Source organism: Astyanax mexicanus, chromosome 19 (assembly GCF_023375975.1).
Source record: "Astyanax mexicanus isolate ESR-SI-001 chromosome 19, AstMex3_surface, whole genome shotgun sequence".
NCBI lineage: Eukaryota > Metazoa > Chordata > Actinopteri > Characiformes > Acestrorhamphidae > Astyanax > Astyanax mexicanus.
Window position 1 is genome coordinate 9,887,601 of NC_064426.1, and position 18,069 is coordinate 9,905,669.

Here is an 18,069-nt window from a genome sequence, read left to right on the forward strand (position 1 = left end):
CTTTTGTTTTAATGGTTAATTCTGAACATCACTGTAATTTATCTTTATTGTCTGAATTTGACATTTAAAAACATTACTTTTTTGTTTGACCTAAGCAAATTAGCATTAGAATAAACCAAAGACAAAGATTTTTTTTTTGTTTAAGAAAATCTAATATAAAATGATCAATAAAGAAAACATGCTGTGTTAATTTTCTCTGACTCTGTTTTCATTTCTGTCTTCCTCTTTATGTAAACACTAAGTAACTTGTCAGTATATTGTTGGGGTTTGTGAACTTCCTGTACGTTTTGATGTGGCTTAACGTTTTGCTTAAAAAAAAAAAAAAAAAAAAAAAGCTCCGCCCTCTTTCCTGCACACAGTAAAGTTTCTGAAGTTCTTTCTGTGTTTTAAATTAAGTTTGGTTTCGGTTAGACGTCTGATTTCAACATGAGCGTCTACCAGCTTCTGATATGGATTTTACTGGAGCAGACGATGGGTATGTTACTGCTGATTCACCCTAAATCAATGAATTGAGAACACTGCTATAACTGTGTACATGTTGTCTAGAACAAGTGTTGTTTTTATGGGTAATATTTACACTTTATTCACAGAAACCTTAAAACTCTCGCCTGCTGTGAGAACGTAGTGTGAAATTGTAGGTTTCTCTCTAAAATTATTCACTGAGGCATCAATAAGACTGGCTCTGTTAGGCCACTGATTTCTACCGAGTTTGTCAGATGGTTATACTGCTTTAACTATGTATAATGTTGCCCAGAATTAGTGTTGTTTTATGGGCAATACTTGCATTTCTTAACACAGAAACCTTCAAACATAAAAAAAAAAATTGTCTAAACATTTTAGCATTTTTTTTTTGCAAAATCTGTTATTTTATGAAAAATCTGCAATAATATTTATCTCTTGTTTAGAAAGCAGATGTTGCATTTTAATTTTTTGTAGTATGTGCTGACAAGGTTTTAAAATGCAAGTGCGCCCACTGAAACAATGACAAATTGTCAATTATATTAATAGTATTATATTATATTATATTAATTATTAATGACAAATAGCCATTGATATACTTTCCTGGAGTAGTTTAATACTATCAATATAATATATATATAATATAATGGTAGATGGTTGCAAAATGTATTTTTTCTTGCTATAAGAATGAGACAAAAAAAATGGGGATGAATGAAACTAATTGGTAAAAAAAATCTTATTAAAATAGAAACTAACTACTTGTTCAGGCTATATTTTTTTTAAGAACTATAAAATATTTTGCTAAAAAAAAAGCAAAGGAAACCTATTTTTAAATTTCCATCTTTTCTACAACAAACTATATTTTGCTGACAGAGTTGTCAGCATTACCACTGCTGTGTGCTAGGCTCATACATTTTCATAATAAAAAATTGAATGTCTTTTGTACTGAAGCATTCGGGGTTGTTTGTGTTGGGAAATGATTTAATTGTTCAGTATTAAAATCATTTTAAACTCTATAAACTTATTTTGCTTAATTGCTCCCCATTGGAACCCAATCATTTTGGACTCTCACAGCTGTGACTCACAGTTAGTATTCTCCTCACGTATTTTTTTGTCTGATTTAATTCGAAAGGTTAAACCACTGTTTTAAACCAAAGTTTTAGCAAAATGCCACAACTGTAAATACCTATGATATTTAGTTAATAAGTGTTCTTTTGTCCCTCCAAATTAACTGGAGATATATTAACTGGAGACCCCACATCCTCTTATGTGGACATTTCATTTCTGCTTCTCTGCACCATGATACTGATGTTAAAAATAAACCACAATCCACATATGAGGACATTGTTTTTTAAATTGTTTTTTATACTTGTTAGGTCCTAATAAGCTGAAACAGCTAGGAGAAAAGAAAAACACACCAAGCAAAAGTCTGGGTCTCAGGAGGCTATATAATAAATATAATAAAAGCAAAAACTGTAATCATTGTAAAGTTTATTCAATTAGCTGAGTGCAGTAGAGAGTCATGACAAGAGCACTGTAAATCTTGATAAGAAAAAAGTTTTGTTAATCCATTTAATTTTAATAACTCAAATTATTTGAGAATAAATAACTGATAGAACTAAATTACAAACAGTGCACATACTTGTTGTACAGAGAGGGTAGCCCGTGGGGAATGACTCCACACTGGTGGTGAGTGATGGGACACCCAGTGTGCAAACAGAGGTTGTGAATTTGACCAGAGATAATATTAATCAGTAGACTGCCCACTGACTAAAATATGACTGAGAGTTCCCCTATCACTCAAGTGGCGGACTATTCACAACCATTTGTGTGTGTGTGTGTGTGTGTGTGTGTGACGAGGCTGAAGTTGGTTTGATATTCGCAGCTCCAGATTCGTTTGGCTCGATATTCGCAGCCTCGTATTCCCCGGCTGAAGTTGGTTTGATATTCGCAGCTGCCGCTTCACTGAAGCACCGTGAACTAAAGGGAGCGTTCACAAACACCCGCTGTTTATATTAAACACCTCACAGATCAACACTGAAGGAGATAGAATGAAGAAAAGCAGTACATCTGTTTATTAACAATGTAAATATACAATATCGTATTAAATGTAATTTTGTATATTGTAAGATATTTATTTTAATTACTGAATTTATAATTATATATTACAATAAATAATTAAATATATATTTAATACAATTATATTTTAAAAGCCATTGCGCTCAAAAAATATGAGGCAGATGTTCAAGTGTGATTTTGAAGAACTTTTTCATATTGGGCCAGACCAAATACACATGATCTGAAGAGTACTAGTCTTCTACTTTAAGGAAAACCTGGAAGTAGCCTGGCCCAAGCTGATTTTATACTTTAAAATTAACTGGCAAATTTTGAAAGACTTTTTCATCTTGGGCCAGAACACATACACATCAGATGAAGAGAACTACTCTCCCACTTTGAGGAAAACCTGGAATTAGCCTGGCCCGAGCTGATTTTATAGTTTAAAATGAACTGACAACATAGCATACCAATCCATAATGCACAATTTTTTTTATGTAAAGCTGATGTTCTAGTGTGCTTTTGAAGGACTTTTTCATCTTGGGCCAGACCAAATACACATGATCTGAAGAGTACTAGTCTTCTACTTTAACGAAAACCTGGAATTAGCCTGGCCCGAGCTGATTTTATACTTTAAAATGAACTGGCAACATGGTATAACGAGCCATAATGCACAATTTTTTTTTTTGTGTAAAGCTGATGTTCCAGTGTGATTTTGAAAGACTTTTTCATATTGGGCCAGACCAAATACACATGATCTAAAGAGTACTAGTCTTCTACTTTAAGGAAAGCCTGGAAATAGCCTGGCCCAAGCTGATTTTATACTTTAAAATTAACTGGCAACATGGCATACCGATCCATAATGCACAAAAAAGTTTAATTTAAAGCTGATGTTCTAGTGTGATTTTGAACGACTTTTTCATCTTGGGCCAGAACAAATACACATGATCTGAAGAGTACTAGTCTTCTACTTTAAGGAAAGCCTGGAAATAGCCTGGCCCAAGCTGATTTTATACTTTAAAATTAACTGGCAACATGGCATACCGATCCATAATGCACAAAAAAGTTTAATTTAAAGCTGATGTTCTAGTGTGATTTTGAAGGACTTTTTAATCTTGGGCCAGAGCAAATACACATGATCTGAAGAGAACTAGTCTTCTACTAACCTGGAATTAGCCTGGCCCGAGCTGATTTTAGACTGCACAATTAATTGGCAACATGGCAGCACAAAAAAAATATTATTTGAAGCTGATATTCCAGTATGATTTTGGACTTTTTTTTTTCAGACCAAATACTCATGAGATGAAGAGTTCTGGTATTCTCAAAATCAATGCTTTATATTCATTATTTCTGTGCAAAATGGCTTTCATGTCATGTTGCCAATTCATTTTAAAGGATAAAATCAGCTCGGGCCAGGCTAATTCCAGGTTTTCCTTAAAGTAGAAGACTAGTACTCTTCAGATCATGTGTATTTGGTCTGGCCCAAGATTAAAAAGTCCTTCAAAATCACACTAGAACATCAGCTTTATATTCAATTTTTTGTGCATTATGGATCGTTATTCCATGTTGTCGGTTCATTTTAAAGTATAAAATCAGCTCGGGCCAGGCTATTTCCAGGCTTTCCTTAAAGTAGAAGACTAGTACTCTTTAGATCATGTGTATATGGTCTGGCCCAAGATGAAAAATTCCTTCAAAATCACACTGGAACATCAGCTTTACATAAAGAAATTGTGCATTATGGATCGGTATGCTATGTTGCCAGTTCATTTTAAAGTATAAAATCAGCTTGGGCCAGGCTAATTCCAGGTTTTCCTTAAAGTAGAAGACTAGTACTCTTCAGATCATGTGTATTTGGTCTGGCCCAAGATTAAAAAGTCCTTCAAAATCACATTAGAACATCAGCGTTAAATTAAACTTTTTTGTGCCTTATGGATCGGTATGCCATGTTGCCAGTTAATTTTAAAGTATAAAATCAGCTTGGGCCAGGCTATTTCCAGGTTTTCCTTAAAGTAGAAGACTAGTACTCTTCAGATCATGTGTATTTGGTCTGGCCCAAGATTAAAAAGTCCTTCAAAATCACACTAGAACATCAGTTTTGTATTCAATTTTTTTGTGCTTTATGGATCGGTATTCCATGTTGCCAGTTCATTTTAAAGTATAAAATCAGCTCGGGCCAGGCTAATTCCAGGTTTTTCTTAAAGGAGAAGACTAGTACTCTTCAGATCATGTGTATTTGGTCTGGCCCAAGATTAAAAAGTCCTTCAAAATCACACTAGAACATCAGCTTTATATTCAATTTTTTTGTGCATTATGGATCGGTAGGCCATGTTGCCAGTTAATTTTAAAGTACAAAATCAGCTCTGGCCAGGCTAATTCCAGGTTTTCCTTAAAGTAGAAGACTAGTACTCTTCAGATCATGTGTATTTGGTCTGGCCCAAGATTAAAAAGTCCTTCAAAATCACACTAGAACATCAGCTTTATATTCAATTTTTTGTGTGCTTTATGGATCGGTATTCCATGTTGCCAGTTCATTTTAAAGTATAAAATCAGCTCGGGCCAGGCTATTTCCAGGTTTTTCTTAAAGCAGAAGACTAGTACTCTTCAGATCATGTGTATTTGGTCTGGCCCAAGATTAAAAAGTCCTTCAAAATCACACTAGAACATCAGCTTTGTATTAAATTTTTTTGTGCTTTATGGATCGGTATTCCATGTTGCCAGTTCATTTTAAAGTATAAAATCAGCTCGGGCCAGGCTAATTCCAGGTTTTCCTTAAAGAAGAAGACTAGTACTCTTCAGATCATGTGTATTTGCTCTGGCCCAAGATTAAAAAGTCCTTCAAAATCACATTAGAACATCAGCGTTAAATTAAACTTTTTTGTGCCTTATGGATCGGTATGCCATGTTGCCAGTTAATTTTAAAGTATAAAATCAGCTTGGGCCAGGCTATTTCCAGGTTTTTCTTAAAGCAGAAGACTAGTACTCTTCAGATCATGTGTATTTGGTCTGGCCCAAGATTAAAAAGTCCTTCAAAATCACACTGGAACATCAGCTTTACACAAAAAAAAATTGTGCATTATGGCTCGTTATACCATGTTGCCAGTTCATTTTAAAGTATAAAATCAGCTCGGGCCAGGCTAATTCCAGGTTTTCGTTAAAGTAGAAGACTAGTACTCTTCAGATCATGTGTATTTGGTCTGGCCCAAGATGAAAAAGTCCTTCAAAAGCACACTAGAACATCAGCTTTACATAAAAAAAATTGTGCATTATGGATTGGTATGCTAGTTGCCAGTTAATTTTAAACTATAAAATCAGCTCGGGCCAGGCTAATTCCAGGTTTTCCTCAAAGTGGGAGAGTAGTTCTCTTCATCTGGTGTGTATGTGTTCTGGCCCAAGATGAAAAAGTCTTTCAAAATTTGCCAGTTAATTTTAAAGTATAAAATCAGCTTGGGCCAGGCTACTTCCAGGTTTTCCTTAAAGTAGAAGACTAGTACTCTTCAGATCATGTGTATTTGGTCTGGCCCAATATGAAAAAGTTCTTCAAAATCACACTTGAACATCTGCCTCATATTTTTTGAGCGCAATGGCTTTTAAAATATAATTTTATTAAATATATATTTAATTATTTATTGTAATATATAATTATAAATTCAGTAATTAAAATAAATATCTTACAATATACAAAATTACATTTAATACGATATTGTATATTTACATTGTTAATAAACAGATGTACTGCTTTTCTTCATTCTATCTCCTTCAGTGTTGATCTGTGAGGTGTTTAATATAAACAGCGGGTGTTTGTGAACGCTCCCTTTAGTTCACGGTGGTTCAGTGAAGCGGCAGCTGCGAATATCAAACCAACTTCAGCCGGGGAATACGAGGCTGCGAATATCGAGCCAAACGAATCTGGAGCTGCGAATATCAAACCAACTTCAGCCTCGTGTGTGTGTGTGTATTATTAAGCCAAATGCTAAACAATATATCAGACTTTATCAGTGATTTGAAATATGTTTCTGAAATAGTAATCTGACCTTCAGTTTCTGGTATTTTGGTCTCTCCTCATTCATAAAGATAGGACCCTGCAGTTAAATGACCTTAAACTGGGACACAAAATCGGCCCTGGCATTTTTGGTTTAGACCGGCCCCTCATAATAAGCATCACAAGCGACTTGTAGTTTATGTATGTGAAGTTACAGAGAAGCGTAATGTATCAACATGTTAAATATAAGAAGTTTAGTGTCTGTCGTTAACTCCACTATTTTTATCTGCTCTGTGTAGTTCAACTGATTTTTTATCCTTTTTTATTGAAATCATCTCTAATATGTATTTTCTGAATTTCTCTGATATAACAGGTGCGTCCTCCTTTAAACAGCTATAACATGTATTTGTATCAGGCTACAAACAGGGCTGCTTTATGAATTCATGCAACGCAACTATGTCTTAAAAGCATTTGACACTGTCTTACTCTTATTCTGGATGGATGGATGGATGGATGGATGGATGGATGGATGGATGGATGGATGCTTTATTGATCCCCGAGGGGGAATTCTAGACATCCAGCAGCAGGTATAATAAGATATATATAAATAAAATCAAATAAAAAAATAGAATGTACAATGTAAAAGGACAGTCTTTAGTGTGTGTAATGTAGAATGGAGGTAGTGCAGTTGACAATGGTAGTGCAATAGACAGTGAACACCAGTTGATGTGCATAAAGTGAGGATAACTGAGGTCCGCCATACAGAAAGTGCAAATACAGTTATATAATAATTTAAATTTAGCAGTGCAAAAGATCCGTTAACAGTAGATGAATGAACTAGTGAATGAACTACTAGTGCAAAAAAGGGTAGAACTATAAAAATAGTGATATAGGCATCAGCAAGTCTGTGAGTGTGTCCATAGTTGAGGGTGTGTCCATGTGTGACCAGAGTTACCAGAATGAAAAAGTGTCACAGTTTGCTGTGCTGAGAGGGGTTGAACAGTCTTATGGCCTGAGGGACAAAAGACTTTCGGAGTCTGGAGCCTGGTGATGGTGCTGTGCAGAGGGTGGTGAACATTGTCCATGATGTTCAGCAGCTTGCTGAGGGCTCTCGCCTCTGCCAGTGGTGTTCAGGTGTAGACATACCTTTTGCTAATATTACTTTTATACTTTTTTACACTTACTGATCATTTATCAGTTTTAAAATCTGTTATTTTCCTTGTTTGAGTGCTTTTTTAAAACACGTCCAGCCCGTGTGGTTGTTTGAACTATAATGAAAAAATATATAAATATAAATAAAAAGCCTCTCTGGCTCCTCCCCCGTCTCTCTGTCGTTTTCACTGTTCTAATTTTTCCGCTCGTTCTCAAGATCCCATCTCCTTATGAAGGTGTTTTTTCCCAGCTGTTACAATTCACTAGCGGGGGCAGCGGTAGCGTATTGGATCGCAACCCTGATGACCAGGGTTCAATCCCACCTGAGAAGCGGAGTGTTTATTTTTCCGTCCTATATCCTGATTGGTTCAGTCCACTGTCTATATTGAAGATGGGCCAATGGGCCGTCCCCTCTAAATTATGGGCCGGTCTCTATGATAAAAAGTGAAGAAAACAAAATCCAACAGCGTCGGCCCCTGTGGGTAAAATGCCGGTACGCCAGATAACCAGTCCAGCCCTGCCTTAAATAACTGACTAGCCACAGTGTAAAGATGGCAGCTGAAATGTATGCAAGGACTTTGGTATTACTCATTAAGGTCACACTTTCTAAACATAAGACACACCCTAAAGATCTCCGTGTTATAATAAAACAACGTATTCAAATTGAATAAACTTTAACTACTTAACAACTTAAATTCAAATATTTTACAAATGATCTAAGTATCTCAGTCTCAACTATTAATTTAGTTTAGTTTAGATTTGCCCACCACCAACTCAAATTTATAACTCAGAACCTGTTTCTACATCAGCTCCATTATCTATTATGTACATCACTGTGGTGTTTACGCATGAGAGGGTTGGACCCGTTCCTCTGTAAAGCTGCTGTTGCAAAAAGTGCTATATAAATAAAATATAATTGAACGGAATACGTTAGATAATTCCACATGTCTATAATATTTAAATGACATAAGTTATGACAGTTCGTATGCATTGGAATACAATTCATTGGAAGGTTCATTGTGCAAAACACAGAGTAAAAGCAAATAAAATGTAATTATTGAACTCTGATTAATTAATACATTAATATAAGTTGCTTCCCTTTCCAAATTGGTGGTCACACAGAGGGAGGGTAGCCTGCAGTGACAGGGACACTCAGCACAAAAACAGATGCTGTGAGTTTCACCAGAGATGTACGGTGGTCGAGAAAGCCCAGCGCAGTGCAAATTGAAAAGCGCTGCAAAAGCACAAAACACATCCATCAAAATTACAACACAGGCGCAGCAAATAGAAAAACGCGCTGCAAATAGAAAAACGCGCTGCAAATAGAAAAACGCGCTGCAAATAGAAAAACGCGCTGCAAATAGAACCACAACACAACGGAAGTGAGTCACAACACAACGGAATTTTCCCGGGGGACCTTAAAAGATACTGTACCAGCTAAGCTGCGTCTTCAGTAACGTCTCGGACTTCACTACGTGTACAAAGGACAATAAGTGGCAAACAAGGCGTTTTGTGAAGCAGAACTTTTAATAAACATAACTTACTTTTCAGAAGCTTGTTTGCCACTTATTGTCCTTTGTATACAGCTGGTACAGCATCTTTTAAGGTCCCCCGGGAAAATTCCGTTGTGTTGTGACTCACTTCCGTTGTGTTGTGGTTCTATTTGCAGCGCGTTTTTCTATTTGCAGCGCGTTTTTCTATTTGCTGCGCCTGTGTTGTAATTTTGATGGATGTGTTTTGTGCTTTTGCAGCGCTTTTCAATTTGCACTGCGCTGGGCTTTCTCGGCCACCGTAGAGATGGTATTAAAGGGGAAATGATCGAGTTCTCATAACACTAAACCCAGTGGACATTTACAAACAAAAGTCCTGCCCTCCAACAAATCAGCCAGTCAGCTTGTTGTTTGGACCACGCACACTGGTTTTTTAAATGCCTCTTTTTTGCCCTATGAGATGACGTGACCTCTGAAAGGTTCTTTACACACAAACAAGTATTATAAACAGGGTTGTTCGTGACAGAGGTAAAGCACCTGTATTTTTAAGAGTGCAGTTATCCAATCAAATCAATTTATTTGTATAGTGCTTTTTTACAACTGATGTTGTCACAAAAGCAGATTTACAGATTATTACATGTATTACAGAATATTATATTACATGACATAATAACAGTGTAAACGTAGGACAATATGGCACATAGTGTTTATACTATATGTTCACAAAGCAGGTAAATGTGGCCCAAATCTAATCTTTTACATCATATGTGCAAATGTTGCACAAAACAGGGTTATGTAGTCATCTGCATTGATCTGAAACATGTAAGAGTGACACTTTTTTACACCACTATAGATACATTCAGGGGTGATCAGAGTTTTAATTACCCAATAAACCCCCCCCCCCCCCACACACACACCTTTTATATACCTTTTAACAAACAACAACAAAAACTTTGATTTTCAATGTGATCCCAGGAGGGGTGAGTGTGTCATACCAGAATAAATAGAATAATTTAAATTAAAAATCAGACAAAAAAGCTGTTATGCACAGGTTACAGGTGTGTTACTTTCATTTTAAACATCTTTTCAGCGGAAAATAGGAAGAAAATGTTGGGTGCACATACAGAGTTTGCACAGGTGCATGATCTTCATTATCTTGTTTTATTTATTTGTAAACACACTGACCGAACACTGGCTCAACAGCGAGCTTTTCTCACTCTATTGTAAACAGTGAACAGTGGCTGATCGGCAGGCTGCAGCATTAGGTTAATATATTAAATGTGTAAAGACAGGATAAAGAGTGCTGTTTAATAATGTGTGTATTTGTGTGTGTGTGTGTGTGCAAGAGAAAGTGGAGGAGGTGCTGTGTTTCTGTTCTAAAAATTCAGTTTAATGATCTACTTTCTATGGTTTGAACATTTGATTCAGTTTATCAGATAAAAGACAACTTACTTTACTTTTAGGGATGCTAGTAATTACTTTAGCACATAAAAAATGTGTTGCATTCATTGTTAACATAGATGTGCAAATGCACACACACAACCTGCCTAGTTCCTGTAGAGCAGGGGTCAGTAAAAGGCGGCCTGCAGGCCAGATGTGGAACAAGCGTGAAACATCTGGCCCGTGAGGTTGTTTGAACTATAATGAACGATATAATGGCTATAGCGAACTTTTGTTTACATTCCTCCCCCGTCTCTTTGTCGTGCTCGGTTTCTACTCGTTCTCGTTTTTCCACCCGTTCTTGGGCTCCCTATCTCCTTATAAGGGCATTTTTTCCAAGCCATGTCTCAATTCACTAGCCGGGGCAGCGGCAGTGTATTGTACCATGACCCTGATGACATGGGCTTGATCTGCGTGAAGAGGGGTGTGTTTATTTTTTTATTTAGGTTTTACTTTTTTCGTAGGTTTCCCTGCTTCAAATTAAAATGTTCTGCAGTTGGGTTCAACAATCCTCTGGGCTGGAGAGCTACTAGTCTGTAGCACTCCATCACATTACAATTTATTTTCCCAAAACCACATTTTTTTTGTGGCCCATTACATAATGGTTGGAAAATATCTGGCCGGCGGCCAAACTTACTTGCCGGCCCCTGCAATAGAGAAACAATGCTTAGGTAAATAGGATTGGATGTGGGCTAATGCCCCAGATCTTTGCTGTGTTCAGTCTAATAATTGTGAGATGAGTTGTTGATAATGTGAGGCTTAATGTTATCAAATCTCTACAGTAATGCTCTTAGAAAGCCTTTAGTGAACAGTGGAGACTCCAACAAAAACAGGATAAACTCTTTTTTAATACCCTTGATTACAGTAGAATGTGTCCCTATACTTGTGTCCATATAGTGTATTAAATATAAAATGTGTCTTTTTTTTTAGCATCTGGAGAAATTCTGTATATCTTTGGTGTTCGAGAACAAAGCGTGGACATCTCCTGTGAACCAAAACCAGAAAACACTCAGCTAACTGCGTTCCATCTATACCGAAAATCTGATCAGCGAAAGGATTTACTGCTTTCTGTAAATCAGACCGGAGATAAGATACACCGGCCAGATTACAGGAGACGCATCAGAATCTCTGGTCGACTGAATTCCAGCAGAGTGAATGTTACTCTGTTAGATCTGAGGAAAGAAGATACGGGCCTGTATGTGTGTGAATTCAGAACAGCAGCTAAATCTCAACAAGTGCTAAAACCCACAGACGTAATCCTGCTCGTAAAAGGTAATGATAAGTTAATTAAGAAGGGTTTTTAAATGTTGTTAATCCTTGTTTTTCTTACTTAAAATATGAATAAAAGACACTGACACCAGAAATAATGGGACAGAAATAAGTATTGTATTCAGTGAGTTTTACCATTCACCCAAAAGCTAAAGAACTCTGCACTGAACTGTGGGATATGATAGTGGGGTCTCCTGTATTGAATATGTATGTGATTTCTGTCAGTGTTGCATGTTCTGTTTGCATGATGGACAATTCTAGCCAGAGACCACAATTATTACCCACCACTGCACTGTCCACTGTGGGTGGTAATAGTAGCCTTCTATAACATATTCCCAGTACATACGTGTAACTCTGTGACTCAGAGAATTTTAAATGCCCACACAACATTGGAAATGCAATATCCCATCCATCCGATGCCCACTATCAGACCTCACTCCATATCTGATCATTTTACCATACCATTTTATTTTCACACTATATATTTTGCACCAGATTATAAGGCGCACTATCAATAAATGTCTATTTTCTGATCTATTTTCATACATAAGGTGCATTCAGGTTATAAGGTGCATTTTATGCGACACTAGTAACTAGTGGTAAGGAACAGGAGTGTCGCCATGTGTTCCTTCTAAATTCAGCAGGTCTTACCTAAGCTAAGTTAAGGAAACAAAACTGTAATTCTTTAAAAACTATTTCAGACATTTTTAGAGTCAGAAAAGTCAAACTAGTGCTGGATGGTAATCTACACAGATTTCTCTCCTAAAAACTGTTTATTTGGGTAATTAAAGTGATTACAGATTTCTAAAAAAGTAGGAGCATTAGCATTAGTGGCTAACCGCTAGTGACATCCAACAGAGCTACACTGAGGATCCTTGAGGGTTCCGGTAAGCCAGGGCAATCTTTGCTAGCATTTCGGCCCACGTAGCTTGTTTTAACATGGTAAACGAGCAGACTACAGTCCTATATATTTGCCTCTGTACAGCGAAATAACAAGCGCAGTGGTTAGCGGCTAATGCTAATGCTGCTCTTGCAATGCTATCCCGGGATTAGCAGCAGGCTACAGGCCGATAATACTCACCTTTGGATGGCCAAAGATGTAGCGCTTTGGGTGGTTAGCAACTAATGTTAATATTGCTGGAGAACTAAAGTGAAACTTCTGTATAACGCTGTACTTCAGCGGAGTGGCTTTACTGCTCCTTACAATGTGACCAAATAGAATTTATTCATAAGGCGCAGTGTCGATTTTTGGGAAAATTAAAGGATTTTAAGTGCACCTTATAGTGCAAAAAAATACGGTAATTCAAGTCTCCTTACTATTAGTACTCTGGCCAGTGTTCAGCCTCACAAATCATTCAATAGTGGGTGTTCCCAAGGCATCCTCTGAGGTAACATTTCATGAACTACTTACAAACTTCTGTCTCATGACTTTTGGCATGATTTATGATAAATCTGCATTAGCATCGTAGCTCCAATGCAAACCTTCAGAGGCATAGTTTAGATATTGATTTTCTACATTAGGAAAAAGTGCTCATTGGAATTAAATGATTGCGTTTTTAATTGTTATTTTTAATGTTGTGGTCTGTTCCTGGAACAGATGGAGACTGCTCATGCGTCAGCCACACCTCACTGATCTACATCATCACAGCTGCAGTGGTCCTGCTCCTCTTCGCCCTCTCGTTTCTGTCAGCTGCACATTATGTAAGAAGCTCTAAAAAACTGGGATGCTAAACTTGGTGCCGGTTGTATCAGCAGATCTTGACTGCTTTGAAAGGATATACATATATGTTATATATGTTTATGTTTGTGTTCATTTATATTTATATTATGTTTCTCTGTATACTTTTTTATCATCCTTTGACACTTTATTATAATACTCAGGACCTCACAGGAGAGAAAACCACTACAGACCAGTTTTATTATTATTATTTGGGTGGTGGGTATTCTCAGCACTGCAGAGACACTGATTAGCATGGTGGTGTAAGATGATGTTAATATGTGTTGTGTTGTTGCACTACTGCTGGAGTATTTAAACACATTGTTATTCCCTCACTGTCCTCATATCTTTTACACACTTCTACCCACAGCTGCTCCACCTTGTAGATCATGGCTCATTTTTTGCTGCACAGTTCATTATCCGGTAGTTTGTCATCCTCTAGGCCAGGGGTGTCCAAACTTTTTTTGTTGGGGCCAGAAGGAGAAATATATTTGAAGTCACGGGCCACACTCTGTAATAAAACAAATAATGAAATATACCACTTTAAATAATACTTTTTCCTGATTATTTCATTTACACACCATTTTACTTGACTTACTATCTTTATCTTGGACAGTGTTGTGTAAACTAAGATTTTTCAAATTGATTTTTAATTTCATGATGTCTCTCAATATTAAACTCCTTAATTACAGCAACTTTTAGACTCTTTGGCCCGTTTTTCTGCGATAGAAATGCGCACCCTCTCCGCTTTTAGACTCTTTGGCCTGTTTTTCTGCGCTAGAAATGCGCACTCTCTCCGCTTTTAGACTCTTTGGCCTGTTTTTCTGCGCTAGAAATGCGCACCCTCTCCGCTTTTAGACTCTTTTCCCCGTTTTTCTGCCATAGAAATGCGCACAGTCTCCGCTTTTAGACTCTTTGGCCCATTTTTTCTGCGATACAAACGCGCACTCTCTCCGCTTTTATACTCTTTGGCCCGTTTTTCTGCGATAGAAATGCACACACTCTCAGCTTTTAGACTCTTTGGCCCGTTGTTCTGCGCTAGAAATGCGCACCCTCTCCGACTCTTTGGCCCGTTTCTGACACCTAGCGTTCAAAATTTGAATCTCACATTATAAAAACCTGCTTAACAGCGGGCCAACTATCATTCTATTTCTAAAATACCTCGCGGGCCGCTCCAAAAAAGAAAACGCGCTGCAAATGGCCTGCGGGCCGTAGTTTGGACACCCCTGCTCTAGGCCTTTACAGGACATTGCACAGAACATGCTGCCAACAGGACGCTGTTAGCTGGATATTTCTGGTAGGTGGACTATTCTCAGTCCAGCAGGAACACTGAGGTGTTTAAAAACTCCAGCAGCACTGCTGTATCTGATGTCCAGTGTTACTAACTGCAATGCTGAGAATAACCCACCACCCAAAAAATAGCTGCTCTGTGGTGGTCCTGAGGAGTCCGGAGTTGGGGTAATGTGTTGCTGTTCCTTCTGTGTCCTCTTGGAACTGTTTCATTTATTTGTGTGTTTTTTATTTATTTATTTTATTCTAGCACCTGGTCTGCTCTTGTCATTTTCTCCAGTCAGCCCAGAATTAATTTTTAGCCTTTTAGTTCCCTGACTGACACAATAAAGTTTAAATAATTCTGTTTGGCCACATTTCATATTTAATGTTCTTCAGAAATGTGAAAGACCAGGTGTCTACAAAATGTTGGACATGTATATTAGTATTTATACATTAGCGGTTTTGAGGAGTAACAGCATTACATTTACCTTGTAGTTTTATTTCTTTTCATTTCAGAGAAAAGCTCATCCTCAGCCCGTGACTGAAGCTCCCATCTATGAGCAAATGACCACAGCTACCCCAGCGCACAGATCAGCAGACCATCACCCAAACCAAACTCACCCAACTGCAAAGGATCCTGTTTATGCTGTTCCTCAGAAAATGGGAAATGGAGACAGTCCTTATGCAGTTCCCAGGACGGTGAAGTCTATTTGCGAAGCACCACAGCAGGAGAGTAGTCCAGAATCGGTTGTAGAGACTAATTAAAACCATGGACCTTTGTATTAAAAAACTCTTAATATGTTTGTTTGTTAGCTGTAAAATCTCCCCTGTCTGACCTTATTGAACTAGGTAGGTCTGTAACTGTCCTTAGGAAGCATATTGTTTTCTAATTCTGTAAGACATGTAATACAACTTATTCATGGGAGCCCTAATTAGCTGAGAGTCAATTTAGAAGTGTAAATGAAGCTAATTGATGCGGATAAAATGTGCAATGTTTAAAAGACCATTAAGAAACAGTAGTTAAGGGGAACTGTGGAAGTTCTGTGCAAGTTCTACAAGGCAGGAGGCAGAGTTTGGAAGACCCATAAAATATGCTAATAGAACTGCTCATATACTCATTAAGACCTGGATTAAAACTGTGGATAAGTGTATTTAAAGCTTTTTGAAACAGTTTGATCAGTCAGGCTGATCAGTAAATGTCATTAGTGAATTTTTGGCTAGATCTCTCTAGATCTTCTTTCCCCCTGTGATCAGGTCAGTAGCTCTGCTCATCACCAGCAGTGTATGTATTGAAAAACTTATCTGTTATACTTACCTTATTTACCTGTATATGGGGATGTGGGGATGATTCACACTGTGGGGCAGGCTTCAGGATCCATGGCTTATTCTCCTAAAAAGAGAAAAGGGGTTAATTGTGTACACTATGCTAATGTTAACCAGTATTGTTAAAGGCCTGTAAACTCAGTGCTACTTTCACCCACCTTAATGAGTTAGCTCACCTGGGGAAATAAAATGATTTGGTCCATCTAAAGGGGTTGGGCTAGTCTCATTAAAAGGGCGGGAAAAGTGACTGTGGGTGGGGCTCTGTTGGACTCACCTGTTGCTGCAGGAGGGCACAGGTAATGGAGTCAGAGCTGGGAAAAGTGAGTTTTATGACCTTGTGCTCTGGGCTCTATACTCACCTGTACTGATTTTAGTCAGGGAGTATTCTTTTATCACAGTTTGAAAGAATTTTATTTTAATAAATAAATCACACACAGCTCACTGTTCCCTCTGTCTAAAACACCATGACAAAACAGCAGTTAAGGGGAACTGTGGAAGTTGAGGTAAGATCTAGAAGACTAAAAACACTGAGATAGAACTGCTTGTATGCTGACATGAAAGGCAAAGCAGAGGACCTGCTAAAAAAATCAGTCAGACAGATGTGATCAGCACATCCAAGGTTTTAGATGTGCAAGAAAGGGTCATCAGAAGGAAACATCATCTGCCATTTAATCACAAAAATAGATAGATAAGCAGTAAGTGTAAAGTGATATTTACCATAAGCTTGATTGTTAAATTGCACTTAAACTCACTTCAACCATGTTTTAAGCATCATGACACTCATTAAATCCAGCACTGCTCCTGACAGGTTTGAGTCACTTCAGTCCGGCAATGTGAATGTAGCCAAAGTCACATGAAGGCAGCAGATGTGAACAAGGTCCAAGACACATAAATTAGCTTTAAGAACTGTGTGCAGGTTGTGCTCTCTGCCTTTGGAGGTGTTCCCAAGTCCTTTTTAAAAAAAAAAAAAAAAAAAAACACTTTAGGGATAAAAAGTTATAATTCAACAAATTGTGTAAATTTATAAATGTTATGTTTTAATTTCAATTCCTAAAGTTGTTCTGATGATGGAGCATTATTATCACATGCCTGCTGTGTGGATGTTAAACTAGAACCAGCACAGCTGCTGGAGATCAATTTGACTCATGTGCAGTTAAATGATTTGCACTGCTTTCTTTGAGCTTACATTTCATTATTTGTTTACTTTGTTGCAACAATAATAAACAATATTTAATGTATTATGTGCTTTTGTATTATTAATAAATATAATTATCAGTAAAAATAGCATTTAATGAGGTTCTATTGCATTTCTGTTGTATATTTGTAAGGGCTTAATAGAATAAAAAGTATGATTTGATTTTCCAATATTTCAAAGTTGTCCTTCACTTAATAAAGCATCTTTGGAAAACTGGAAAATGACCAGAAATTATTCAAAATAATAAACACTGCAGACATACAATGTGGTGTAAAACAACTAGGAGGATGTACCCTGGGTAGAGGGCAAATTACTGCAGATAATACATACATAGTGTAATCACACATACATAGTGTAATATATTTCACTCTTAGCCATGTCTTTTCTCTGGTCTATTTTAATACATAATAAACACTGGATTAAAAGGCACATTATGTGACACTAGTAAGGAACTGGGGCCATGTTTTCCTTATCTTATATCTTATTTAGCAGGTCTCACTGTGGGTTGTGATGGGGGCTAACTAAGTTAAATAAAGCTAAGCTAAGTAAACAAACTGTTATGTTTAAAAAAAAACTTTTTATTTTAAAGGATATTAATCTACACAGATTTCTCTCCTGGAAACTGTTTATTTGGGTGAGTAAAGTTTATTTACAGTAAGCTTAGATTTCCAGATTTCCTCTGCAGCAGCATTAGCATTAGTGGCTAACCGCTAGAGCT

At 37.2% G+C, this 18,069-nt stretch overlaps 1 protein-coding gene across 2 annotated transcripts; it reads left to right on the plus strand.

Annotated features, from left to right (window-relative positions):
- The first annotated feature begins 395 nt into the window (after window positions 1-395).
- LOC103036218 (uncharacterized) lies at window positions 396-17,394 on the plus strand. Of its 2 annotated transcripts, none has more exons than XM_049468248.1 (4): window positions 396-475; window positions 11,506-11,847; window positions 13,442-13,545; window positions 15,329-17,394. In XM_049468248.1, the coding sequence occupies exons 1-4, from the start codon at window positions 427-429 to the stop codon at window positions 15,596-15,598; spliced, it is 765 nt and encodes a 254-aa protein (XP_049324205.1). In that variant the 5' UTR covers window positions 396-426; the 3' UTR covers window positions 15,599-17,394. The 2 variants fall into 2 exon arrangements, with proteins under 2 accessions (XP_049324205.1, XP_007237952.2); XM_007237890.3 differs by having other exon boundaries at window positions 15,350-17,394.
- The last annotated feature ends 675 nt before the right edge of the window (window positions 17,395-18,069 follow it).